This window comes from Manihot esculenta, chromosome 2, assembly GCF_001659605.2.
Source record: "Manihot esculenta cultivar AM560-2 chromosome 2, M.esculenta_v8, whole genome shotgun sequence".
NCBI lineage: Eukaryota > Viridiplantae > Streptophyta > Magnoliopsida > Malpighiales > Euphorbiaceae > Manihot > Manihot esculenta.
Genome location: NC_035162.2, coordinates 1,664,462 through 1,688,991, shown reverse-complemented (window position 1 = coordinate 1,688,991; position 24,530 = coordinate 1,664,462). Strand labels below are relative to the sequence as shown.

General features: G+C 35.6%; 6 protein-coding genes across 7 annotated transcripts; 3 read left to right on the top strand and 3 right to left on the bottom strand.

The window, feature by feature from the left end:
• Window positions 1–1,679: 1,679 nt before the first annotated feature.
• LOC110608648 (pentatricopeptide repeat-containing protein At2g13600) lies at window positions 1,680–4,898 on the top strand. Its single transcript, XM_021747924.2, has one exon. It carries the CDS (start codon window positions 1,807–1,809, stop codon window positions 4,234–4,236), a length of 2,430 nt encoding a protein of 809 aa, XP_021603616.2. The 5' UTR covers window positions 1,680–1,806; the 3' UTR covers window positions 4,237–4,898.
• A 1,681-nt stretch (window positions 4,899–6,579) lies between these two features.
• Window positions 6,580–7,780, bottom strand: LOC110608657. The gene is made up of 3 exons (XM_021747934.2): window positions 7,622–7,780; window positions 7,188–7,326; window positions 6,580–7,082 (listed from the first exon to the last, which is right to left on the bottom strand). The coding sequence occupies exons 2-3, from the start codon at window positions 7,261–7,263 to the stop codon at window positions 6,892–6,894; spliced, it is 267 nt and encodes an 88-aa protein (XP_021603626.1). The 5' UTR covers window positions 7,264–7,326; window positions 7,622–7,780; the 3' UTR covers window positions 6,580–6,891.
• Window positions 7,781–8,408: 628 nt separating this feature from the next.
• LOC110608652 (beta-carotene 3-hydroxylase 2, chloroplastic) lies at window positions 8,409–9,778 on the bottom strand. The gene is made up of 6 exons (XM_021747927.2): window positions 9,342–9,778; window positions 9,208–9,267; window positions 9,036–9,107; window positions 8,703–8,963; window positions 8,568–8,624; window positions 8,409–8,499 (listed from the first exon to the last, which is right to left on the bottom strand). The coding sequence occupies exons 1-6, from the start codon at window positions 9,726–9,728 to the stop codon at window positions 8,425–8,427; spliced, it is 912 nt and encodes a 303-aa protein (XP_021603619.2). The 5' UTR covers window positions 9,729–9,778; the 3' UTR covers window positions 8,409–8,424.
• Window positions 9,779–13,563: 3,785 nt separating this feature from the next.
• Window positions 13,564–14,459, top strand: LOC110608655 (protein SPIRAL1-like 5). Of its 2 annotated transcripts, none has more exons than XM_021747933.2 (3): window positions 13,564–13,683; window positions 13,846–14,080; window positions 14,165–14,459. In XM_021747933.2, exons 2-3 carry the CDS (start codon window positions 13,856–13,858, stop codon window positions 14,237–14,239), a joined length of 300 nt encoding a protein of 99 aa, XP_021603625.1. In that variant the 5' UTR covers window positions 13,564–13,683; window positions 13,846–13,855; the 3' UTR covers window positions 14,240–14,459. The 2 variants fall into 2 exon arrangements, with proteins under 2 accessions (XP_021603625.1, XP_021603624.1); XM_021747932.2 differs by having other exon boundaries at window positions 13,665–13,683; window positions 13,817–14,080.
• A 2,719-nt stretch (window positions 14,460–17,178) lies between these two features.
• LOC110608650 (probable polygalacturonase) lies at window positions 17,179–19,990 on the top strand. Its single transcript, XM_021747925.2, has 6 exons — window positions 17,179–17,410; window positions 17,610–17,948; window positions 18,478–18,598; window positions 18,688–18,862; window positions 18,939–19,009; window positions 19,092–19,990. Exons 1-6 carry the CDS (start codon window positions 17,378–17,380, stop codon window positions 19,799–19,801), a joined length of 1,449 nt encoding a protein of 482 aa, XP_021603617.1. The 5' UTR covers window positions 17,179–17,377; the 3' UTR covers window positions 19,802–19,990.
• A 173-nt stretch (window positions 19,991–20,163) lies between these two features.
• On the bottom strand, window positions 20,164–24,167 carry LOC110608651 (mitogen-activated protein kinase homolog MMK2). Its single transcript, XM_021747926.2, has 6 exons — window positions 23,762–24,167; window positions 22,837–22,966; window positions 22,193–22,330; window positions 21,572–21,904; window positions 20,840–21,023; window positions 20,164–20,726 (listed from the first exon to the last, which is right to left on the bottom strand). The coding sequence occupies exons 1-6, from the start codon at window positions 23,950–23,952 to the stop codon at window positions 20,533–20,535; spliced, it is 1,170 nt and encodes a 389-aa protein (XP_021603618.1). The 5' UTR covers window positions 23,953–24,167; the 3' UTR covers window positions 20,164–20,532.
• Between the last annotated feature and the right edge of the window lie 363 nt (window positions 24,168–24,530).

Below are 24,530 nucleotides of genomic sequence, written 5' to 3'. Positions count from 1 at the left end.
GTGTGGTGTATTATTTTTGTTTTTATCCTCCTTCCTTTTGTATTGGGTTTTAATATAAGGTTTGGTAAATCTTTTTCTCTTTCTACTCCACGATAGATCTGACTTTTTTCTTGGTCCATCAAATAGGTCTATCAATGTTCTATTTGATAAAAGGACCTACAAAATAAAAAAAAACGGTCAAGGGTCTACCGGGATGCCTCGGTGGAGACCCTCCGACGTTAAGTCAGATTTTATGAATTAGAGTAATATATTTAGGCAAAAATTATAGAGAGAAAATAAAAAAAATGGAGTCCAGAAAGGAGGAGGAAGAAGAAAAGAGCCTGAAGAAGAGAGAGCCCCCTTCAAAGAGAAGACCTCCCAGTCTATATTGCTACCTGTCCATGTCACTCAGACCCGTATGTACGGACATGTCAGACCCCTTCTCCACGCTAGGCGGCCATTTAATTCTCCCTGTCACGCATGCGAACAGGGTTGGTGAGTGACTGGGCCTGCTTCTCTATTGGGTCTGTGCTCGTATCTGATCCGAATTGCCCTGGGTTGCTGGTTCCGGGCTTATAAAATCGGGCCGTCTTTCGAGCGTATAACGGATTTGGCCTTCTTTTGGATCCGTCCTTATTCCTGGATTAGGAAAGCCGGTTATCAAGGTTTATAATGAAATATCCTATCTTTGAATAAAACAAATCCTTATAATGTTAGGTCTACTATCATTTCTTCCTTTGCCATCCATGCAATCAGCAGTTTTGATCTTTCAATCCAAGTCGTTAACTACCTAGAAAATATGGATCTTTCTTCAGAAATTAAAATAAAATTTATAAGAAATGAAATGAGTTTTTAAATGATATATTTATTTTTTATATATGTAAATTATTAATTAATAAATAAAATTAAGAAAAATATGTGTTAATATCAATGTCGAAAATATTAATTAATTTTAATGAATCTCAACCCTTACTATCAAGGACTCATGAAGATGATTGTTGAACTCAGTGCGGAGGCGAAGCTAAAATGGATGATTAGCTAATTAAATTTGACAATCCTTGAGATTTTTCCAACTATAATTGCAAGGTATACTGTAATTATTAGATTAATTGGGTAATTATTGATATTATTATTGATTATATTTTTGTTTCAATCCACTAGATTTAGTATTGTTATTTTTAAAGAGGTAATCGCTGGACTGAATTATTAGAAGTTGACAGTTGTGCAATTTCGTTATACACATATATTTTCTAAAAATAGTATTGTTGATGTATTCATTTAATTTAGTCACAATTCAATTTTAAGTTATAATTCAATATCTTAAATTGGATTATTAGAATTTGATTATTTTTTAAAAAAATTTTAGTTGAAGAAGTGTTAATATTTAATTTTAAGGGTTGTTTGTTTTTCAGTTTAATTTTAGATTGAGATAACTTAATAATTAAAATATACTTTTAAAATTTCAGAAGGTTACTAAGCAATGCTGAAATCAACGGTCGACCGCTTCATGGTCAAGGAAGAGACCGAGCCCGGTCCTCCCCTGTACCAATTTCAAGTTGGGCTAAAAATTATAGACGGACATGAATTTAATCGGTCTGATACACTACAGTACACGTCCCGTGTTTCGACCCGGATCCTAGCCAGGCCGGTTGTCCGTACCCGCATGTGATTAAATAAGAAACACGGAACGGAAATAAAATTCAGTTTTCAAACGCAACTCCTCTTTTCCCTATTGATTTCGCGCGCTATCCATTACTGGATGGGTGGTTTAAAGCTCAGCGGCGGAACAGAACCTCGACGGACAAATCCATTCAATCCCATGCATGTATGAAGAGACTAAGACTTGCCAACACTCATTTCTCTCGAATCAAAACTCTCATCTTCCAAAACTCTTATCCGCAAGCTCTCAAATCCTCACTCACTCTCTCTTCTTCCTCTCATCTCCTTACTGATCAAATCTACGCGCTCTTCATCAAATCTGGCAACATTCTGGACTCATACCTTTCTACCGCTCTCATTTCTCATTTCTCTAAACTTAATGACCTCTCTCGAGCTTTCACTTTCCTTTTAGACACCTATAACCCAGATATCATCACCTATAACACCCTCATTTCTGGGTTTGCCCGGTGTAGCCAGCCTGGGCCTGTTTTTGAGCTTTTTAATGATTTGAGGCATCTGGGTTTGGTTCCTGATGAGTTTACTTTTAGTTCGTTGATCAAAGGGTGTTGCAGTTTGGGAGAGAATTGGGTTGCACATGGGGTTTGTTTGAGGCTGGGATTTGAGTCTAGGGCGTTTATTGTTAGTGGGTTGATCGAGAATTATACGAAAAACGGGGATGTGGGGTCTGCTGAGAGGTGTTTTAAGGAGTGTTTTTGTGTGGATAATGTGGTTTACACGGCCATGGTTTGTGGTTATGTGTGGAACGGAGAGTTTGAAAAGGGAAAAGAGGTTTTTGTTGAAATGAGGGGTTTAGGATTTGAGTTGAATGAGTTTAGCATAACTGGGGTAATTGGTGCTGTATTTGATATTAAAGAAGGGGAACAGATTCATGGGTTTGCTATCAAAATGGGACTTTTGTATGGTTGTTCATTGCATTTGAATAATGCTGTTATGAGTATGTACTCCAGGTGTGGAAGTAAAGCCGATGCTATTAAGATGTTTGATGAAATTCCTGAGCCAGATGTTGTTTCTTGGACTGAGAGGATAGGAGCTGCTTGCGATGGTGAGAAATCTTTGGAATATTTTAGAGTTTTGCATTCTATGGGTTCAGATATTAATGAATACACTTTGATCAATGTCATTTCTGCCATTGGAAGAGTGAAGTTCTTGAAAGCAGCTAAGCAAATTCAAGCACTTTGTCATAAGACAGGATATTTGCAGGTGGTTTCTGTTGGCAATGCATTGGTGTCCATGTTCGGCAAGTCTGGGCATTTGCATGACGCTAGGCTTATTTTTTACAATATGAGTCATCGAGATTCTGTTTCTTGGAATTCTATGATATCTGCGTGTTCTGAGAATGGATTTGTTAACGAGGCTCTGGAGGTGTTCTCACATATGTGTGATATTGCACTACAACCCACCATCTACACTCTCATTAGCATTCTTGAAGCAGTTTCCAACTTGAAATGTACAAAGCGGGCAATGCAAATCCATTCACATGCAATTAAATGTGGATTCATGGTAGACGATTCCTTGGCATCTAGCTTGATAATAACATATGGGCGATGCAACAATATGGATGAATCGAAAAAGGTGTTCAGTGAGATTAATGAGGTAAACTTGGTACATATAAAAGCAATGATGACAATTTTGGTAAACAGTGGGCGTTATGCTGATGCTTTGAATTTCTTCTTGACCTTATGGAGATCATGCCTTGAAGTAGATGGCAAAACTTTTGGTATTGTCTTTAAAGCTTGTGGTGCTATGACAGATATAGAACAGGGGAGAACAATTCATTCCCTATCACTAAAATATGGATTTGATCAGGATAGCTTTGTTGAAAGTGCTCTTATTGACCTCTACTGTAAGTGTGGAAACATAGGAGATGCAGAGAAAATATTCAAGAGTATGTCTACAGACAATTTAGCTGGCTGGAATGCCATGGTAATGGGTTATGCTCAACACGGTTGTTGTCGAAAAGCTTTCAAGATTTTTTACGAGATGTCTGAATTTGGAGTTGAGCCTGATGAAATAACTTATCTCGGTGTTCTTACTTCATGCTGCCATGCAGGGCTAGTGAAGGAAGCTCGTTATTACTTCAAATCTATGTTTGAACTTCACAGAATTGTCCCATCTTTAGAACATTATGCATGCATGGTTGATCTGCTTGGTCGAGTAGGACTTTTGGAAGATGCAAAGGAGATCATAGATCATATGCCTATTCAACCTGATGTTCATTTATGGCAAATTCTTCTATCAGCCTGCAACATGCACAGACATGTTGAGCTGGGCAGAGTTGCAGCTAGTAAACTTCTCGAGCTGCAACCTGAAAATGGATCTACTTATATTCTTCTTTCAAACCTGTATGCTTCTGTGGGCATGTGGGATGCTGTTGGAAAATTGAGAAAAGAGATGAAGGAAAAAGTATTACACAAAGAACCTGGTTCTAGTTGGATTCAAGTGGGAGGAACAATCCATAACTTTTTGGTCGATGACATCTCACATCCTCAAAAAAAAGAAGTTTACATGGAGTTGATGAGGCTGTATGAGCAAATGTTAACTTTGCCAGAGTTGGAACAAGATAGTCTTTTCCAATGAATCTATGCTTTGTGAAGCTCAGAACTTTTCTTAATTTCTATAAAATCCAACAGATGTCCGTCATTTTGCTTTTTACAACAGATGTCTATCAGTTTGTCTTATCAAGTTGTTTATTGCCTGTATTTCAAACGAGAATTTAATGACTAGATTCAATGAAAAAGTTAGAGATTCCTCCATAAACCTTCTGGTTGAAACCATCTGTAATCTATGCAGAATGCATTTGTAATTAAATGAATGAAACTGTGTTACACTTGCTGTGGATGCACGTGGGAGTTAACTGCAGGAAAATGTCAACCACATTTGCTTTTAATTGTAGATAATGCATATTATGATCTTTATCAAGGGAAATTTTGTATTAAAAATGAAAAAGGGAAAAAAAAAGATGAGAAACAAAACACTAAATACATTAAGAAAATTTAATGATGATACAATGTCTAATAATGCCTTAACATTATTATCTTTCCCTCAAGTAGGGTTTCCTATGGGAATGATGGCGATGTGCAGAGGCTCTGGATAGAACGGAAACAATGGAGTGAAAAGCATTTGCTGCTATCTTTGATTTTATCTGCCCTCGCCTTGGAAGTGGCCTTGTGCCCCTCACGTTCTTGCGGAATGGGGCTGCAGGAGTGTCACTGACTTTGTTGTTCATGATGTCAATCAACTTTTTCTTTCTGGTACCTTCTGGTTTGATAATTGTGGATATGTGATTGGAAGTTTATATAGTGAAGGAACAACTAATTGCATACAGGGGGCTGGGGATGATTAATCCGGTGGTCTGAATAAAGCCTTTTTCAGAAGTGAGGAGTTGGGGAGCATGCCAGCGGATTTGTCCGGCTGTCCAAGATTCTTTTTAGCTCAACTTGAGACAAGTTTAATTCATGGTATGATTTGGCAACTGATTGACTGATAAATGATCCATTGTTTAATAAGCATAATGACAATTTTGAGCCTATGTGACCATGCACACGTGCGCCTTCAAGAGGTATCCAGGAGCTCTCTTTCGGATCTTGGGTTGGGTTTTAAAATATTTTAGTGCATGAGGATGACACAGCTTGCTCTCTTAGAAGTATAATATGCAGGTGGGAAATCACAATTATTATAAAAGCCTCAATAGTCAATGGTACACACTATTCTGAATTGGATTCAGTAAATGGGTAATGATTCCTAATGCCTGATGTTCTACCGCCCGGAAACATCGTCCTATAGGCAAAATCAACTAGCTGTCATGCCTCCTAACTTCCATTCCTTTGCTGTGCAGTCTATTCCTGCTGCTGAACACATCCCATTAGAATAATACCTGTGTCTTTAGTGCTAAATTTACTTATTATTGTTGCCTTGGCTCCAGATCAAAATATTGTTATGACCCTTTAAATGTTCAAATGAAGAAAAGTTCAATTGCATGATATTTCTTTCTTTTGAATGGAATATCTTAAATGGAAAAAAGAAGTTTTGAATGTAAATGGAGCTCCTTAATATGCATTGATTATGGTGAGTTCTGTATAAATTTCAGCATAATTAATTGTTAATATTTAATCTTTATACTTGCAACCTTCTTTATTTTCAAGGTATCGATATACGATAGTAGAAGAATTCTGAAAACAACTGTCGGCTCGAAATCTACTGCTAAAACCAAAGCAGCCACAAATTATGCGCCAAGTCAACTGTTGAATTCCTTCATTTACTCCAACTACTAAAACACCGAGAAGAAAATTGAGATGGCGAATTTGTAGTCTACGAAGTATAAATAAATTTGATGCAGAGGATTTGTAGTTTAGACGGATACATAAAATTAGCTTTTCCTATTTGAGAAACTTTTGTTCCCGTAACCAAATCCGACGGCGACCATCTTTTCCTGAAGAGAGCATAACAAAAAGAATGTATTGCTACATGATATTATGCATTCTATCAACGGCTAACTACAGGCATGGACCAGAATGTAAAGTTCAGCATTGAATAAGTTTATGAATATGATGAATTTACAGAAGTAATTGGCAAATGGGTATATCCATCCACATTTCTTTCGCAGGAATTTGCATTTCCTTTCAATAATGAATAATGAGAACCTCCGGAAAATGATGAACCTTTCTACTGTGTCAGAATGGAAAAAGAGACGAGTATCTTCCTCCAAGGGAACTTTTACAAATGCTCACAAGAAGGGGATAGACCAGTCATAAAGTATGTATCAAAACTGGTACAAAGTTTTTTGACCTGCAAAATCCATTAGGAAACAGCAGCTTTTTTGCTGCAGGAAGGCTCTGGTCGTAATCTAATCACCCATCAAACCAGGAAGCACGGTACTGGCGAGGATTCATTTGGGTTCCTTCATCGAGGATTCAGACATTGTTAAAGAAAATGTGACTGCAATATTCGATGATTTCCCAAAGTTTGAAGAATGTACGCTAACATTCACAAACACTTAACCAAACAGCATTTAGTACAAAAGCCATAGTACGATGACAATACTATTCCTTTCTGCATGCTTCCTAAAGAGTCTTCATGTCAGATTACATATCTGGACGAAGATTTAGTCTAGACTCTTGGCACCTATTGTTACTCCACTTATGACAGGCTACATCAAAGAAATACTTCAGTATGAAACACTACAAAGATCCGTATGTACATGAAAGTGTTATGCATATGGTTTTGCATTATCAATCAGTCATCACCACTGTCATGGCTTGACCACATTTCGAACAATGAGAGAGCCATCAGCGGTCCAAGAACCGGTGGCAGTGGCGGTGGTCTGCTGAAGGCAACAATAGGATCCGTCTTTTCATTTAAAACTCGCCTCCCTCCTCCAGAATCATTGATTTCTTGTTTCTTCGGAGTGGAAGTAGCAACAGTACCTGGTTATAAGAGCATATCATTGTCAGGAATACAAAAAGAAATTGAAAAGTTAAATTTATATACTTAGAACAATAACAAAACCAGAGTGTAAGATATACTAGTACCCCATGATCCTGCCACAGGGTAGACTTGTTTGAATTTGTATTTAGCAGGTAGTGATAGTGCAGCTATCCCACGCATGTAACCTCCGGTTATCGTGTTCCTCTTTCAAAAACTATGGTTAATATTTGAGCAAAAACAACACTGCAGAGCAGAGAATAAGCATACAGACATGTTAAGGAAATAATGCTAGAGATAATCCCCTATATTCCTTGCTTAAATGAGAGAGGATGAAAGGAAATAGTGCTAATATCATAGTTAATTACTGATATTTTGAGACTAATATCACAGTGCGCAATTGATTCAAGATTGAACTGGAACTCAAAGCTAGAACCTTTGCAAAGAAAAACCCCACAAAAATCACAATTGCCTAAATATTCCATTAGTAAAATAAAATAAAAATAAGAGGAAACTCGATACAGACTACTTGTGTCCTTACCTGCAGTGATTGTGCTCGTTCTCTCCAGCAGCGAACAGAAATACTTCCCGATGATGAGGAGAGACCGAGATGGGGAGAGAGAGAGAAAAAGAGATGGTTCGGGAAAATTCAGGTCTTTGAACGAAGTTTGAGTGGCTCCCACACTTTTCACGGTTTTAGAGCGTCAGATTGGAAAGGAAAGGAACACGTGCTCACCTCAGGTTTCATTCGTCGGGATTAAAGTTGTACTCGGCCCATTGTACTATTGGATTCAGAGGCCCATATCATGAGGCCTCAGCGAGTGCAACCATTTCTTTTTCCTTCGCGCAGGTAATGATTTTTTTTTTAAATGGCATTGAGGTCTCTTGTTATATAATTGATTTTAATTAATTTGAGTTTAAATAAAAAAAATATTTTAATATATTTAACAAAAAGTTTTCATCATTAATATTTCTTAAAAAGAGCAAAATGCAACAATAATTTGAATCATAACATTAATAAAATTTTAAGACGACAGATATTTGGTAGGCAGGGCAACGCCATGTGGCTGAGCTTGAAAGCTAAGGCAGAGAGGTCCCTGTTTTTATTGCCTTCCAAATCCACGCCAAGCGCATAGTCTCATAGTTAATTGTCGGTTTGTGTCGAACTCTCAAAGTCTTAGAAGGGAAAGACTGGTGAATGCTTATTTTAAGCATTAGCAAACACTTGCTTGCACGTTTATGTTACCAATTTCTTTCTCCAATCCTTTAAACTAATATTCAAATTTCAATCTCCAATTCAACAAATACTTGTATTTTTTTTTTTAAAAAAAAAAAGTTAATGCGCTATTTACATAGCTTGATCCTTCTTTGAAGCTCCCTATCCAATGCTTCCATGCCTCCTTCTGTGCCTTCTAGTTCCTGCACCAATACATAACATAGCTTAATTAGCTTTTATTCCCTGTAATGTTATAAAGAAATAATAATACCTTGGGTCCCAAAAACAATCCGTAAGGAACTCCTTTGAATTTATCTGAGTGATGAAGCTGTTAAAAAAAAAAGCACAATTAATTAATAGGATATTCGTGATTGTGTTGGAAAAGTAAACGAGGATAGAAAAAAACCTGATGAGCGGCAGCAACTCTTTGGAGGTAGGGGAAATAGGCAATAGGTCCGACTGGGAAACGACGGTGGATTAGACCGTCATGAACAAACATGTAAGCCATCCCAAACACTGTTATTCCAAGCCCAGCGCCGAAACACAGACCCCCACTTAAACCTTTGTTCCAAAACCCATACCATAACAGACCAATTGCTGGAGCTGCATTTGTCACTGCAAATACGTCGTTCAGCTCTAACGAACCCTCCCTTGCTCTGTGGTGAGACTGCGTTTCCCAGTAACATTTTATTACTTGTAAATTAAATACCATATGAGTTGAATTGAATAACAAACAAACCTCGTGTATTTGCCATAACGAAGCATGCCATAAAGCTTTGTGAGCCCACTTTGCCCAAAACTCCATCCCTACCTGAAATTTAAACCCACCCTTTAGGGATTATTATATTCTATATATTCATTATTTTAATTAAGCTGTTAAATTATAGTAGTAGCGAAAAACTTTTACTTACGGCAGCCCCTACGGAGAGAACGAAAGTACCAAGCATTTCCAATGCAGGAAACTCTCCACCCTATAAATGAGGAAATAAATTTATTAGGAATTGTTAATAATAAAAAAAGCTAAACAAATCACCTAATTAAGTACCTGTATTTGCCATGAGAATCTGTAATAAACAGCCATGGCAGCCATTGAAGTGATGCCAGCACTTGACAAGATCGCGGCTGCAAGGTAAGTATACCTCTCCAACATCTTTCTTGCTCGTTTCACCTCTACACTTGAAACCGATGGATGTTTCTTCACATCTTCAAAGCTTTCTACGATCATGTCTTTTTCATCCTCGTCAAGAACGTGGTTTGGTTTCTCCTCCATGACCATGCATGCTTTGAAGCTCTGTTTTTCCCTCAAAGCAAAACCCTTTCTAAGGAAGATACTTGGAATGGTTAAGGAGTTATTGGGCTTTGGGGTTAAGAGAAAACCTCGGCAAAAGTTGTGCCTTAGAGAGATTGAAGTTGCAGATACTGAAACTGCCATATGAAGAGTACTCTTGGGTTGAAGGTATCTACTTCCAAGGATCTTAGAAGTTCAATCATCATTTCCTAGATATTATATAAACTTGTTTAATTTATATATTTATTAAAAATCAATTTATGTTTTAATTAATTCTATTACGTATATAAAATTAAAAGTTTATTATATTAGAATCGAATAGAATTAAGCTGAAAAAAACTCGTGGACGTCTCTTCTTGCTATATTGATCGTCTTGGAAAAGTATATAAAAAAGGATAAAGCTACTTGTGTATGTAGACACTCGTGGGGTCCAAGGTGGTGGATAATCTACTGGGACATCGGTTTTGGCTGCTTCAGTGCTGCTAAACCTCAACCTTGCATTTGCAATTAAGTATTGTAATATTTGTGTCTTTGAAATTGTGTGCAGCTCAGTTTTGATTTTATTTATAATATAAGAAAATGGGAAGCAGTAATCGTGCTAAACGTTATTCATTAGCACAAGCTAGCCAAGTGGGCAAGCAAAGAGCAAACTTTCTAATTAGTAAACGGTCATCTATTCACTCAATTTAGGGCATATGCCCATATGTCTCTGCCGTCCTATGTCAGCATTGGAACTCTTAACATTTACGTGGTGGCAACTGGCAATGGCATGTATAGGAAGGTGTACTTCATTGTCAAGACATTTTTAGGCTTGGAATCGGAGGTATCCCTGGCCCCAAGTAAAAGGATGGTGATGGGCTCAGGGTCCAAGCGACTCAACTGGCTCAGTTCAGCTATTATGGGCTACACTTTCTAGTACACTTAGCACTCGACAGTCCAGGCCTCTTTTCAAAGCGTAGTTTTGTAGCCCAATTCCTCTCTTTTGCCTACCATTTTAAATTTTTAAATCAAAATTCTAGTAATAATATATTTTACAATCTTGGTGCAAGACCATAAACAAAGTTCTCATCTTAAAATTTTTTTAATATATATATTGATGATTTTTTTTATAAAACAATTATTTCATATTATCTAAACAATACAATTAACAAATTTTCAGTATTATTTATGAATATAATAAAATTGTACAATGATTATATTGTCTAAATAATAACATATGAATGTTTGGATGGAGGGATTCAAGAGAATATATAATAATAATGCTTTGTTAGATTAACATGTTTCTGTCTTGATTTTTCAAGAGAAGTTTATAAAGCAATGGCCAAAATGGGGTTGGCTGGTTGGTATCGGTCTCCTGCTGAGCAGTACACACAAACTGAAATGAAGGTGGATATTTTTATGTAATCATAAGCACTGTTCTCATCTTCATTCAATGGCTCAAAAGCTTCTTTTGCCCTCCTCTACTTTTTGTTTTCATCTTTTTCCCAAATTATGCATTTGGAACTTGCCCTTTATGCTTCATTTTTCTACCAACTCCATTATCTTCTTTGATGTGATTCGCATCTATCCTCCAAATGTAATTAGAAAAACACAATCTTGTTTTGAGATTTTGTACTTGAATTCTTCTTAAGTTTTCTGGGTTTCTATATATAGAAGCATCAATCATCATAAACTAAAAATTAAAGTTTGAAGACTACCTATACCTAGCTAGCTGATCAAAATCAAATATGCAAGTGAAGTACAGAATAAGGTGACTTTCTAGGCGGAGTGTGGCCACTTCTGTGCTGAGGTTTCCGACCACATAATAATCTTTGGAGGGCCATGCACATCCACTACGTACAGCGTAAAGGCTTCAATACACATAAGAGGCTGACTAGACCTTACCTCAGACATGTTTGTGAGGCTACCCCCTTGCTCCATCACTGCCATCTTTTCCCGGGTCCTAAGTTTTTTAAGATTTTGATTTGAACCACACGTAAGCCCCTTTTGATCTCTATTTTATTTTGGTATATTGGCTAAGTTTTAAAAGGAAAGAGGTCTAATTATTTTTGTCCGAACTAAAGAGTGATGTAGGTGGCATTGCAGATTCGACAATTTGTTTGAAAGGATTGCCCTTGGCCTACAGGTTCCCTTCCAACCGAACTATTTTAGGAGTCCAAGTCATTATGGGTCCATTTGTGAGCAAAGTATTATTTGCCTTTAATTTCCCTGTTAAAATCACCCATTATCTTGGTTTAATTAAGCTTGACTCCAAATTGAATACTGTAATTTAGGGCGAGCCAGTGGTAAAACTTTTATTTTATTTTATTTTATTACTATTGACAGATGACACTTAAACACATAGAGCACAGTGAAATCCACATGAAATATTTATATTGTACTTTTCATAGTGAGGTTTCATCACCTTTTTGTACGATTAATTCAAATTGGTTGATTGGATTGCATGATTGATAATCAAGTTATGTATACGGCTACTTACAAATTCTTGCAGCCAAATGGGCCCTATCTTAACCATGTATCAAGGAAGACAGCCGTGTGCTAAGTGTCATTAAGATAAAATCAAATACCACTAATCTCAAAATTATGGTTGACAAATTGCCCTAATAGCAGATCGAGCCCACCAAAACTTGACAATTGACCAACTTGATTAATCCCTCTACTTTGCTAAGAAATAGTTACAAAGTCATTATTGCCACATAGGCGTGTATTGTTTTGCTATCATATGTACATTTAATATTTTTACAGTAATTTTTATAGAAAAAATAGCTATATCCGGTACATGTATGAGATTTTACAGATACACAGAGAGTATAGCAGACTTGCTATGGGTTCTGACGGCTTTAAGCCGATCTGAATCCTAGCGCAGGTGACGGTCCATTTTGGGGTCATTACAATGAGTCTCACTTATTTATATTTTAAATTTATATAAAAATTATATGAAAAAATTATCGAAAATTCACTAAATTGTTGGTTTAAAATGGCAATAGTATTTATAAATACTATATAAACTCAACATCTTCATTTTTGGAGAGGGTGTGGTGTGATGAATTCATATTTAAAATTAACTTTTAGCTGCTAATTCTTATTTTAGAGTTGTTTGGTTTAGTTTTTGAATAAGACTGATAGTTGATAATAGTTAATAATCAATTAATATAAGATTTATCAACTTCATTTTTTGAAGCTATTTCTCACTAGCTCATAGCTTTTTTTTTTTTTTTTTTTTTTTACTTTAATTCCTATTTAAACTATATTATCTTTTAAAATTTATTAGTTATAATATTTTAAATTAATTTTTTAAATCAATAAATTATTTAAAATTACAAGACAAAATCTTGAATTAAATATACTATAAATAATAATTAAGATAGTTACATTATTTATTAAAATATAATAAAAAATTTATATATATACATGATAAATAATTATAATTTAAAATATTTTAACCATTTAATTAATCACCATTTCCAATTAATTCAATATAGTTAATTTCATTGAAAGTAGATTTATTGTTTATCCCGACTCAGTGGATAAAGTCCTTTCACTCACTTGGACGATCTATGTTAGAAAGTAGATTTATTTTTCATTTTAGTTTTAATTTTAAAATTTGATCATAAGGGATTTTTTTAAAAAAATTTATTATGTACCATTTAGTTTTAATGTAAATAAAATCTGCAATTCATCAAATTAATGTAAATTTAATACAATACGAAAAAGAATAATTCTTAATATCACTAATAACATTTTTTTTTTTAAAAAAAAGAAGAGTTATCAGAAATTGTATTCTGGATAGATAATGGTAAAAATTTTCCCAAATTGTACGTAGTCCACCAATTCCTTTTACTTTTAAGAGGTGCTAAGATTCTCGTACGCACCTTGGGTTGCAAGACCAACGGTGGTTAGCCACTGTAACCGCTCTGAATGAGGTTTATGTAGAATGTGGATGCACATGCATCATCCTAAGATATATCATACCATCCATCCATACATATAAATTTTTAAGCAGGAGGGATGATGATGCCCAAAAAGTAAGCTAAAATTCGCCAGCCTCCGTTGTCGTTGGTTAGGTCTTGATGTGGCAATAGTGAACATTGATGACCAAGTAGGTGTATCATGATCATCATATATCATGCATCATTATCATTAGCTAGTTCTATATCACATACATACTGCAAACTCAGACTCATTACTATATATTAGGGTTAATCATCTTCCTTTCTTTCCCTTCTTTGTAGTTTCCATCATTGACAGATCTTGATTTCAGCTAGGCAGCCATGAGTAGAGGTGGAAGTTACGGCGGCGGGCAGAGTTCCTTAGGCTACCTTTTTGGTTCTGATGACCAACCAAATGCACCACCCCCTTCCCGGATTGTTAACCTACCGCCTTATGGAGTTGATACCATCTCGGAGAAGCCCTCAGACAATTCTTCTTCCGAGAAGCAGAAGGTCTCAAACAACTATCACCGAGCTCAAGGCCAGAATTCTGGGAACTTCATTACGGTGAGTTGAGCTACACTTCTTAAATTATATAACTATATATTTATGTATAATTGTAATTAACCTAGCTAGGATATGATTTTCCAGGATCGTCCGTCTACAAAAGTAAAATCAGTGCCTGGAGGAGATTCATCGCTTGGGTACCTCTTTGGAGATAAGTAATGTTTCTGAATTTCTCCAGCTTAGCTTTTAATAAGGGATTAAGCCTAAATAGTATATGGGTTGATGAATAAGGGATTATGAGCACAAAGATCCCATCATTGTTGATGAATTTGAAAGTGTTTGTCTGCAAATTCTAGCTATGCAAATTACTTAGCCTATGTATTATGTGTGGTTTGTCGTCTATATATAATAATAAGAGAGAAGGTAGCTCTTTCTGTTCTTTCTTTTTGAACCCAAGAAAATGAACAATCATGTCCCACTCGCAGTCGCAGGCTTATTAGCCAGCTGGTAGTAATTTTGCAGGCAGGGCAGTGCTGCTGAAGAATCTCCAGCTGTTTATGGGGATTCTCAAATAGAATAGTTTTCATGGCCTAATTTGGAAACCAAAAGGTGAGAACTTTCGTTTTGGTTTCTCTAAAGATTCAAACCAAACCATCTTCATTTTTTTCAGACCAAAACATTTTTATTGGAACTTGCCTATCGTATTCCTTTCTCCGTATAAACATTGGAGTTTCATTAATCCCTCAGTATATATAGGAACATCCTCTCTAAATAAAATTCTCATATATATATATATGTATGCTTAATTTTCTTAATATTTTTCTATGAAAAACATGGTTGTATTTAAAAGGCAAAATTTTCAATGACATTGTCATGCATAGGCATAAAATAAATTAAATTGCTATAAGGTCTGAAGAGGTTCACCAGTCACTAACTAATTAATTTGAGACTGACAAGTCAGATTATTGTATATACTTCCACCTGAATCATGTTGTTATTGTCAGTGTCAACATATATTAAAATTAATATTTTACTTACAAAAATGAACAATCTTTGAAGACCAGATGATAAACCCACGCAAAAGTTATACATTGGAATTCAACCTACCTAGCTAACATTACTGAATTGTTAAGTTTAATTAAAGGAAATAGAGAAGATTTTCACTTATACATGATTGAGGTAGCTTCCAAGTAACATCTTGGAATAATGAATTTATGTTGAAAATTTTCCATCCCTTTTAAGTTCAAACTTGATATATATGCATGCGTGATGATGAAAACTATATGCTACGTAATATATGGAAGTTGGCAATGGTAATCTTTTGAGGAAGTTATCTCTACTTTTGCATTGCATGTGTTACTCTATGATGATAATATCTGTTCTACAAGCTTTGATCTAGTTCTTCAAATAGCTAGAAAAATGTCTAAACTGCTTTACTAGCTATCGGATCGTACAAGAAGAACTCTGTTATATATATATTAATTAGTTTCACAGATATAATATCTGTTCCTAGATGCTTATCTGAACTGCACATGCAGCTCATATTAAGTTTAAGCCCATGATGATTGAAAATGGACTGGCCCAAAATACGCGATTGTCCCTAATATTGGCTACCATTTCTAGGCTTCGTAGCCTGCTTTTTGTTTACTAGAGATATTGGTGTTTATTAATATAGCAGGGTAGAGAGAGTGAGAAAATTTGAGGAAATGAGTGATTCAGAGTACAAGTAAGATTAAGACATAGCAACCCAAAATGGAGGAGCGCACAAAACACGCGATGGCTGTCTGAAAACTTTTGTTTAGTCATACAGAATTCATGATCTTAAAAGCATATTATCAAGTGATGATCAAGTGGAGGAGGAGGGTGATGTGGAAACCCACCTAATTCTTCACCATCACCAGCTCCACTATCTTGTAACCCATTATTGGAATGTGACTAATAATAATAATGTACTATTTGTTCCTTTGTCAGCTATTTTTATCTTTTTTCTGAGATCCGTATCTTCTCTTATTCACTAAAACTTAGCATTTAACGTGGATGTCATACAAATAAAGAAAAGTTTTCATAAACAAAGGCAGCGCAGGAAGTGATTGGGCCAAAATTTGAGGCAGAAGCTAAGGTCCGTGGCATGCGCTCCCATATACAAAACTATTTTTATATAAAACAAAAACTTATTAAACAGGTTTATTTTTATAAATGCCAATATAAATTTTGTAACTTTTAATTTCACTTTTAAAACATATCATTCCCTAATTACTTGGAAAACGTATAACCTATTAAATTCAGCCGCTCCTCAACTATTAATCGTGGAAAATGATTAAAAAAAAAACATTGGATCCAAGAGGATGATGAATTCATGTCAAGCTCTCATGGTGTTTAAATAAAAAAGTCTACTTGTTTTAACTAACTTAGGTTAGTTATTGACTGAGGAGTGTGGACCCTCTTTCTCAGGAAAATATCCACAACAATAAAACTAACACATGCTTTAGCTTTAGTAGTTAAAATTAGGAATTTGTCATTCAACTCAATGCCAACCCCTATCAAAAATGAGGCCAGGTGCCCTTCATGCCCATATTTGCCGCAGGACTTGCCGGCCGTCCGTCTCTATTCAATCTTCATGCATTACTTTCAAAGTTAAGAAACATATTTCTTTTCTAACGGAATTAATTAAATTAAATTTTTATAAAAATTTTGATTTTAAATTAAAGGATAAAGTCAAGAATTTGAATTTTAAAGTTGTTATTATGGAGAGAGATTTACTTGAGTATAGTTGGAATATACGTATTTTATTGTTGCAGAAAAATATCCTAATTAGTTTTAGAAAAATAAATTAAATGTAAAAGATAAGATGAACAGATTAAATAATTTGATAGATATAATTATTAAGATTTACAATTTTTTTTATATATTCCATTATTAAGATTTTTAATTATTTTTATTCACACATATAAAATTTTTTTATTAATTTTTCAATTATATTCATTTTAAATAAAAAAGTTTTTTAGAGATTAAAAAAATTAAATAGAATTATAATAATTAATTTCTATATTATTATAATTAAAAAAATAAACAATAATTTGGAAAGTCGTAATAAAAAAAACAGATTTTTTTTTTCTTTCAATTCTCATATCTGTAGTGGCTCTTCTCTGCACTCCAAGTTCAACCAATCTAACAAAGGTTTAATCGGTAATTCTATCAGCAGCTCTAGCATTGTGATTAAAAAAATAATAAAAAGTAGAAAATTGCTATTTTAGAAACTAGAGTGGTGAATTGACAGCATTTGGAAAAGAAAAAAAAAATTGTATATATATATCTGCCCCTCCAACAAAACCAAAGCAATACGCTGTGTTCTATGCAATGGATTTGAGGAGAATTCCCAGAAGATTTCAGGTAAAATATTTCTTTCATTTTGGTTTCTCTCTTGGTACTCTGTTTCACCCCTTTAAGAACACTGTTTCCAAGAACAAAAAGAACTAAGCTTTCTAGCTGCTATATTATTCAGGAACCCATTTTTTCCCCCTGAGATTTCAGTTATTTTCTTGCTTGCCTTTCTTGATGTGGCCCGCATATACTTCTTTGTATCGGACAGGTGATTTTGATGGATGCTTGCTTCGTAATTGGCCTTTTGCTGTTTCTTTGTACAAATGGAGTTGATAGCAGAAAACATCCCAAATTGGAGTGCTATGAGTATCCCTCTATAAGTTGCAGATCTCATGAGGCATCATTGGCAGATTTTGGAGGAGTTGGTGATGGAGAAACTTCAAACACTAAAGTTTTTCAAGCTGCAATTGATCATCTGAGCCAGTTCTCATCAAATGGTGGATCCCAACTTTATGTTCCTCCAGGAAGATGGCTGACTGGAAGTTTCAATCTAACTAGCCATTTCACTCTCTATCTTGACGAGGATGCTGTTCTGCTTGCCTCTCAGGTCAGAATATTGCCTTCAGAACATGAACAAATAAGCATCTCTTTTTCTCATTAATTTTTTCCAAGATTGTGACTAGATCTAACGAATTTGTCATTATGAAAAATCTGAAAAATACTAGCATCGTTGATTCTTAACCACCCAATGCAAGAGAACATAGCCCAGTAACCTTATGTGAGGGAGAATTAGGTTCTATCTGTCATATGGGGCTAACCTCGAAGTCTAGTGTGGGACAGAATACTCCAGCCATAAATGTTATGGACCACCTGTAATGAAAAGTGCAGCTTGGAAAGGTCTAATGAACAGAAAATAGGATCAGCTTTCACGAGCTAAACAGTTGAAATGACAAGGACTCTTCTCTTGAATCAAGTAGAAATCTCATTTGAAAAGGACCCAAAAGATAAAGAAAAGGTCTTATTAATTGACATTCTGCTATTATCAAAGGGCGAAAACTAATCTGGTTATTAACTAATGATAAGATTGATATCCAATTTTGTGATTAACACGTCCTGCATTTTGGAAATTTGATTAGGATGAAAGTGAATGGCCTGTGATTGAACCATTACCCTCCTATGGTAGAGGAAGGGATGCAGAAGGTGGAAGGTATAGCAGTCTCATTTTCGGAACCAACCTTACTGATGTTGTGATAACAGGTATAATCTCCTAGTAAATTTAATGATGCTGTCAAAAAAAAAAACAAAGAAATGCATTACATATTTACAGGGGATATTATGGCTTTTAGGTGCCAATGCCACAATTGATGGTCAAGGTGATCTCTGGTGGAAAAAATTCCACAATGGAGAATTGAACTACACCAGGCCTTACCTGATAGAAATCATGTATTCCAGTAATATTCAAATATCCAACCTTACATTGATGAACTCTCCTTCATGGAATGTACATCCTGTTTATAGCAGGTATCTTTAATGTTCCTACTGTGTTGAGCTTGATTCTTTTCGATTCATTTTGATTCGAAAGTAACATTTGATGCAGCAATGTTATTGCACAAGGTTTAACAATTCTTGCACCAGTGACATCTCCAAACACTGATGGGATTAACCCAGGTGAACATTTGGAAATTGAACTTGTGATTTTTTTTTAAACTTGCACTTAATGTGTTGATTATGGATGCTGCAACTTTTGCAGACTCGTGCACAAACACCAGAATTGAGGACTGTTATATCGTCTCTGGAGACGATTGTGTAGCTGTTAAGAGTGGCTGGGATGAGTATGGTATTGCGTTTGGGATGCCTACCAAGCAACTTATGATCAGAAGGCTCACTTGCATTTCTCCGTTCAGTGCAGCAATTGCATTGGGGAGTGAGATGTCCGGTGGCATCCAAGATGTCAGGGCAGAAGATATCACAGCTATTGATACAGAATCAGGTGTTAGGATCAAAACTTCTGTGGGAAGAGGAGGTTTCGTAAAGGACATATATGTAAGAAGGATGACAATGAAAACAATGAAATGGGTATTTTGGATGACAGGAAATTATGGTTCTCATCCTGACAATAATTACGATCCAAACGCAATTCCTGAGATTAAAAATATCAATTATCGTGACATGGTTGCTGAAAATGTAACGATGGCAGCTAGACTGGAGGGCATTGCTGGTGATCCATTCACTGGAATTTGCATATCTAATGTGACCATTGGGCTCACAAAAAAGCCGAAGAAGCTTCAATGGAATTGCACTGAAATTGCAGGGATTTCGAGTGATGTGACCCCAAAACCTTGTGATCTACTCCCAAATCAGGGGCAAGGGGAGATTGCATCGTGCAATTTTCCTGAAGACAGCCTGCCAATTGAGAATATTGAGGTAAAGATGTGTTCTTCTAGCAGGAAGAATTGGTGACTCGGAACAATGTTTCTGTACAGGGCAACTATTGTCTGCTTGTACTATTTAACAATTTAGAATGAACTTAATCCACAATATGTGAGGCCATTACAATGACCTCATGATGTGCCCACAAATCCCCCATTGTAATAGAGATGGTTGCAAAGCTGAATCTCAAAACATCAAATACATGGAAACTACAACCAAGCACTCACCACAGAAAATTTTACGGGGAACATCATCGTTGCATACACAGGCGATTCTTGTTGAGTTCCCCAACTTCTTAAAAGCCAAATTGGCCAAGAAACCTGCCGCGCATCTCCATATATACAAAACCCAATAAAGTAAACAGCTAAAAAGACAGAAAAACGAAGATACACTGATCATAAAAATAGACAAATTGCCTTTCATATTAATATCTTGATTTTATTTGAAAAGTATGGAAAATAGGAATCAGATCCATTAGCAGCACAAGATGTCGATCTTTGATTTACTCCTATCCCTAAAACACCCAACTACTAGTACTTACAGAAGATTCGCATTAATTTTTTAGTTTTTTTTACAATGCACTTCATGCATTAACATAAAACATAAGCACCCAAATCCCTTGAAAGAAGTTATACATCAGTGCCTGGAACATTGGGTGACTTTATATTTCAGATTCTAGGAATGCAAAGTCCATGAACTCTCAGGAAATGTCGGTGGACAATAATGTATCAAGGGAATGAAATTATCCCAATTACCTATTTCTAAGTATTCATTTTCTCCCAATGTGCTGGAGGATCTGGATTGAACTTCACTGATTCCCGCCAGATGAGCTCCTTGATGTGCTCTTCAGTACATGATGGGTGCTCAAAATCAAAATGAAAAGGCCTGGGACAGACTGGCTCATCATTAATATCATGAAGAGACGACAAGTATGGGTGACAAAGTGCCTCATCAACTGCAAACAGATGCAGAGATATTACATCCCAATGGCGGAGAAGAAACAAAAAGAGAATTAAAACTCCATGTTAAAGAAGTGTTGCACTTAAAAATTGAAATATTTCCTGTAACCTGTAATGCGTTTATTGGGATCAAAAACAAGCATTTTTTCCAGCAGATCAGCAGCCCCAGAAGACATATTAGGAAACCTAACTGAGAAATTCTGCTTTCTGTATTGTGGAAGCTGTCGAACATATCTTCGGGCATTATTACTTCGGAGGAAACCAAGGCTAGCGTCATCAGGTGAACCTATTAACTTTTAGACAAAAAGAACAAAAAATGCATGGGTGACTTTACAATTAACAACTTGATGAAAAGAAAAAGAAAATTTCCCTCATTAAACAATAGAAGCCACAAAAGAGATTATATTTTCTTCTATGAAACAAACTGTTAGCTTTACCAAATAGTCTAATGTTTTGCTTAACAACTATTGCAAATTTAATAAATCAATCATTCACACTGCTTTCCACAAATTTACAGGTTCAAAGGAAACTTTGGAACTGGGAACCTGCCCAACGGATAACATTGTTCTTCTTATTCCAAATTGACATGCTCGTAAAAAAACATTGGTTAAATAAAAGAGTAAAACACCGAGTGACCAGACAGTGTTCTGTTATAGTTGCTTGAGGTTTCTTACCATTCTGCTGAATGCAAATGGAGGAGAATCGATTGGCAAAGCAGGATTCACATAATGGAATGAATGAGAATAACAGAGCAATAAGTTTATTTTCTAGGGGAATTGGGGGGGGGGGAGGGGGTTAAAACAGGTCGGGCTTGATAAAATACTACCTCCAAAACTCATACCTCTATAATAAGCCTCAGCTGGTGAACATAATCTTTCCCAGGAAACAAAGGTTCTCTGGTCATAATTTCACCAAGGATGCAACCAACAGACCAAATATCAATTGCAGCAGTGTACTCGGAGCAATTAAGGAGTAACTCCGGTGCTCGATACCAACGAGTGACGACATACTCAGTCATGAAATCTGTTTCAGATGTTGTCCTTGCCAAGCCAAAATCCCCAATTTTGAGATCACAATTTGCATTGAGAAGCAAATTGCTGGGTTTAAGATCACGATGCAGGACGTTGGCAGAATGCACATATTTCAGCCCTCGTAACAACTGATACAAGAAGTACTGCAAAGATTTCATTGAGAATATATCAATTTCAAACTCAAATAGACATTGTTTCAGGCTGCAATTATCACAAATATTTGCTTATTCCCTTTAATATATCAGCTTTGCTTTATATAATCTTGTGTCTATTAGAGAAAGACTAAGGATCCAAGGTATATTATAAAGTATGGATACTATGTGATCGGAGAGTTCATATCTCAGCAAGAAAGCACCTGATAATCTATATGGTTTTCAGCTAAACTAATTACAAGGCAAAAGAAAACCAAAAAGTTATTTTGGGTGCCAAACCTGACAGTGATCATCAGTCAGCTGCTGATCGGAACGAATAATGTGATGAAGATCAGTGTCCATCAATTCATAAACAATGTACACATCATTGAAAGCCTCCTTGTTTGGTGGCCGTATGATGTCCCTGATAGCAATAACCTGAGCAAGCAAAAGAAGTGCAAAACTAAGCAAAATAAGGAGCAGAAATAGTAGAGTGATGATGCAGAACCACCCCCAAACACAGTTAAACCAACAAATCTACAGGTAAGAGCAGAAGTGATGTATAAAAAAGGATTCCAGTTCAATTGCAAGGTTGCCGACGTAAAACTCAATTATTGATAGGCACAAAGTATTGCAATTCAAAACATGGACTGCAAAATGGTGTAGACACACGTCCATTTAACTGAATCTACACTGTTAACAGATGCTTAAAACAAATAAATGCTTAAAAGCCTTGTCATGCCATGTAAGCATTTAGTACATAAATACAGCCAGTGTACCTATATTACTATGGTATATTGGGAATACAGCAGGAAAGACCACAACTCCATTTGTGCATCTTTGAAATTTGGGATAATACAGAAATTGCCAGGGCAACAAGCAGGAAAAATAGAAAGCATGTAGGCAGTAATAAAATTTGGAAATTCAAGGTTGCTGAAAATTACATTTTCATGGTCCATGTGGCGAAGAAGCTTAATCTCTCTCAGCGTTCTTTTGGCATCTATTCTGTTGTCAAAAGCATTACCAATCTTCTTAATGGCAACTTCCTCACGTGTCTCTGAATTCACAGCAGCACTGAAAAGAAAGCATTTATGCATTACCACTCATTCACCACACAGTTTTGGTCTAACAAATGGGCAACGATACGTTTTTCATGGAATTCTAATGGGAAAAGAGCAGATTTAGGCAATTCCTCAAAATTATCAATCCTTTCAATGTAAATAATAAGCGGGAAAAGGTAGTCAAAGCTATATTTACCGAATTTCTACAGAGAGAAAATGTTCGTATATAAAATATTTGTAGTTATCAGCATAACTTAATGAGAACGATCAATAAGAACAAATATATTTGGCAAATGCAACATGAATATGCAAGTTATCAATTTGTCTTATCCAGAAACAAACCATAGACACTGGTTACATTCTTTTTCCACACCCTATATGCATCAAAAATTCTTTTTGGCCGTTAATGCCTCCCTATCCTAGATAAAATGTATAAATCCTGCTGATAGAATATTCGTTATACTATTCAAGAAATCAGACAACATGGTTAACAAAGGAAGGTCGATTAAAATAACAGTAACAGCTGAGAAAGATATATAGATAGTACCAGACATAATTGATACTAACCATTAGGCAAATTTATTGAAGTTCTGAGGGCATAACGCTTGCAGTTCCCAACTTTTGCGACAAGCACAATTTCATTCTATCAAATCATGTTTTATTAAATTATACGGATCAAAGATAATGAATAAACAAAAGCTCCTTTTTTTTTCCGTAGATTTTCAAAAACCCACTTCCCATTTAAGCCAAACACATCAAAACCAGAAAACAAAAACTATTGAAGATTAAAAAGAAAAGGAAAGATTACCAAACAATGCCATAAGCGCCACGGCCGATGGGGCGAATGGGAGGCACGTACTTGCTCGATACCTCAAACAAGTTACCATAAACATTGTATTGAACATAGCGACCCCCATGTGTTGGCACTCCTTTAACTTTAGTAACATGAGCAGCATCTGCAGTTGAAGCAGAGCTCGAGTCTTTATTATTTGTGGCCATGACTATCAATCTGCAAGTACCCTCTCCTCTTCCTCCCTTCCTTAATGCAAAGGGAGGTTTTTGTCGCCTTGGTAGTAGAACAGAGCAATGGCGTTTGTTCGAGAAGAGAGTGTGAAAACCGTGAAGCCAAAGGCAACTGGCTTTCTTGGCGTCTCTCGATTAAAGGCCTACTGAGCTTTTGAATACATAATATCCGTGAAAGGAAGCAGACTTTTTCTTCCCCTTCCTAAATTATATTTTTATTATTATATTTAAAAAAGGCGCTTTTGATTTCCTACAGCTAACTTCTTCATGCTGCTCATTTCCTTCCAATCACAGCCAGCCACGTACACCTTCATGCATCTATTATTTTTGTTTTTTCAATTTAAAAATAATTCTAACTAAACTCTAAATTATTTAGTTTTCAACATAATTTCTTTTTTAATATATTAACTAATAAAAAAATTAAATTTAAATCCAATGGAGGAGTAAATAATGTACTATGGAAATTAATTCATATATTTTTTAAAAAACATAAGAGCTAAATAATCAGTTTATTAAAATAAAAGGACTAACAGTCCACTTGTGTGTGATAATAA

What these genes read in the sequence shown, in the direction of transcription:
- LOC110608650 (XM_021747925.2), top strand. Translation starts at nt 17,378, where the DNA reads ATGGATTTGAGGAGAATTCCCAGAAGATTTCAG. An exon ending in GAATTCCCAGAAGATTTCAG is followed by an intron (nt 17,411 to 17,609) that starts GTAAAATATTTC and finishes TGTATCGGACAG; the next exon opens with GTGATTTTGATGGATGCTTG. An exon ending in CTGTTCTGCTTGCCTCTCAG is followed by an intron (nt 17,949 to 18,477) that starts GTCAGAATATTG and finishes AAATTTGATTAG; the next exon opens with GATGAAAGTGAATGGCCTGT.
- LOC110608655 (XM_021747933.2), top strand. Translation starts at nt 13,856, where the DNA reads ATGAGTAGAGGTGGAAGTTACGGCGGCGGGCAGAGTTCCTTAGGCTAC. An exon ending in ATTCTGGGAACTTCATTACG is followed by an intron (nt 14,081 to 14,164) that starts GTGAGTTGAGCT and finishes ATGATTTTCCAG; the next exon opens with GATCGTCCGTCTACAAAAGT.
- LOC110608652 (XM_021747927.2), bottom strand. Translation starts at nt 9,728, where the DNA reads ATGGCAGTTTCAGTATCTGCAACTTCAATCTCTCTAAGGCACAACTTT. An exon ending in TTCTCTCCGTAGGGGCTGCC is followed by an intron (nt 9,108 to 9,207) that starts GTAAGTAAAAGT and finishes TTTAAATTTCAG; the next exon opens with GTAGGGATGGAGTTTTGGGC. An exon ending in GAGTTGCTGCCGCTCATCAG is followed by an intron (nt 8,625 to 8,702) that starts GTTTTTTTCTAT and finishes TTTTTTTAACAG; the next exon opens with CTTCATCACTCAGATAAATT.
- LOC110608648 (XM_021747924.2), top strand. Translation starts at nt 1,807, where the DNA reads ATGAAGAGACTAAGACTTGCCAACACTCATTTCTCTCGAATCAAAACT.
- LOC110608651 (XM_021747926.2), bottom strand. Translation starts at nt 23,952, where the DNA reads ATGGCCACAAATAATAAAGACTCGAGCTCTGCTTCAACTGCAGATGCT. An exon ending in GGCGCTTATGGCATTGTTTG is followed by an intron (nt 22,967 to 23,761) that starts GTAATCTTTCCT and finishes CTTTCTTTTCAG; the next exon opens with TGCTGCTGTGAATTCAGAGA. An exon ending in TGACTGATGATCACTGTCAG is followed by an intron (nt 21,905 to 22,192) that starts GTTTGGCACCCA and finishes AAATCTTTGCAG; the next exon opens with TACTTCTTGTATCAGTTGTT.
- LOC110608657 (XM_021747934.2), bottom strand. Translation starts at nt 7,263, where the DNA reads ATGCGTGGGATAGCTGCACTATCACTACCTGCTAAATACAAATTCAAA. An exon ending in CCCTGTGGCAGGATCATGGG is followed by an intron (nt 7,083 to 7,187) that starts GTACTAGTATAT and finishes TCTTATAACCAG; the next exon opens with GTACTGTTGCTACTTCCACT.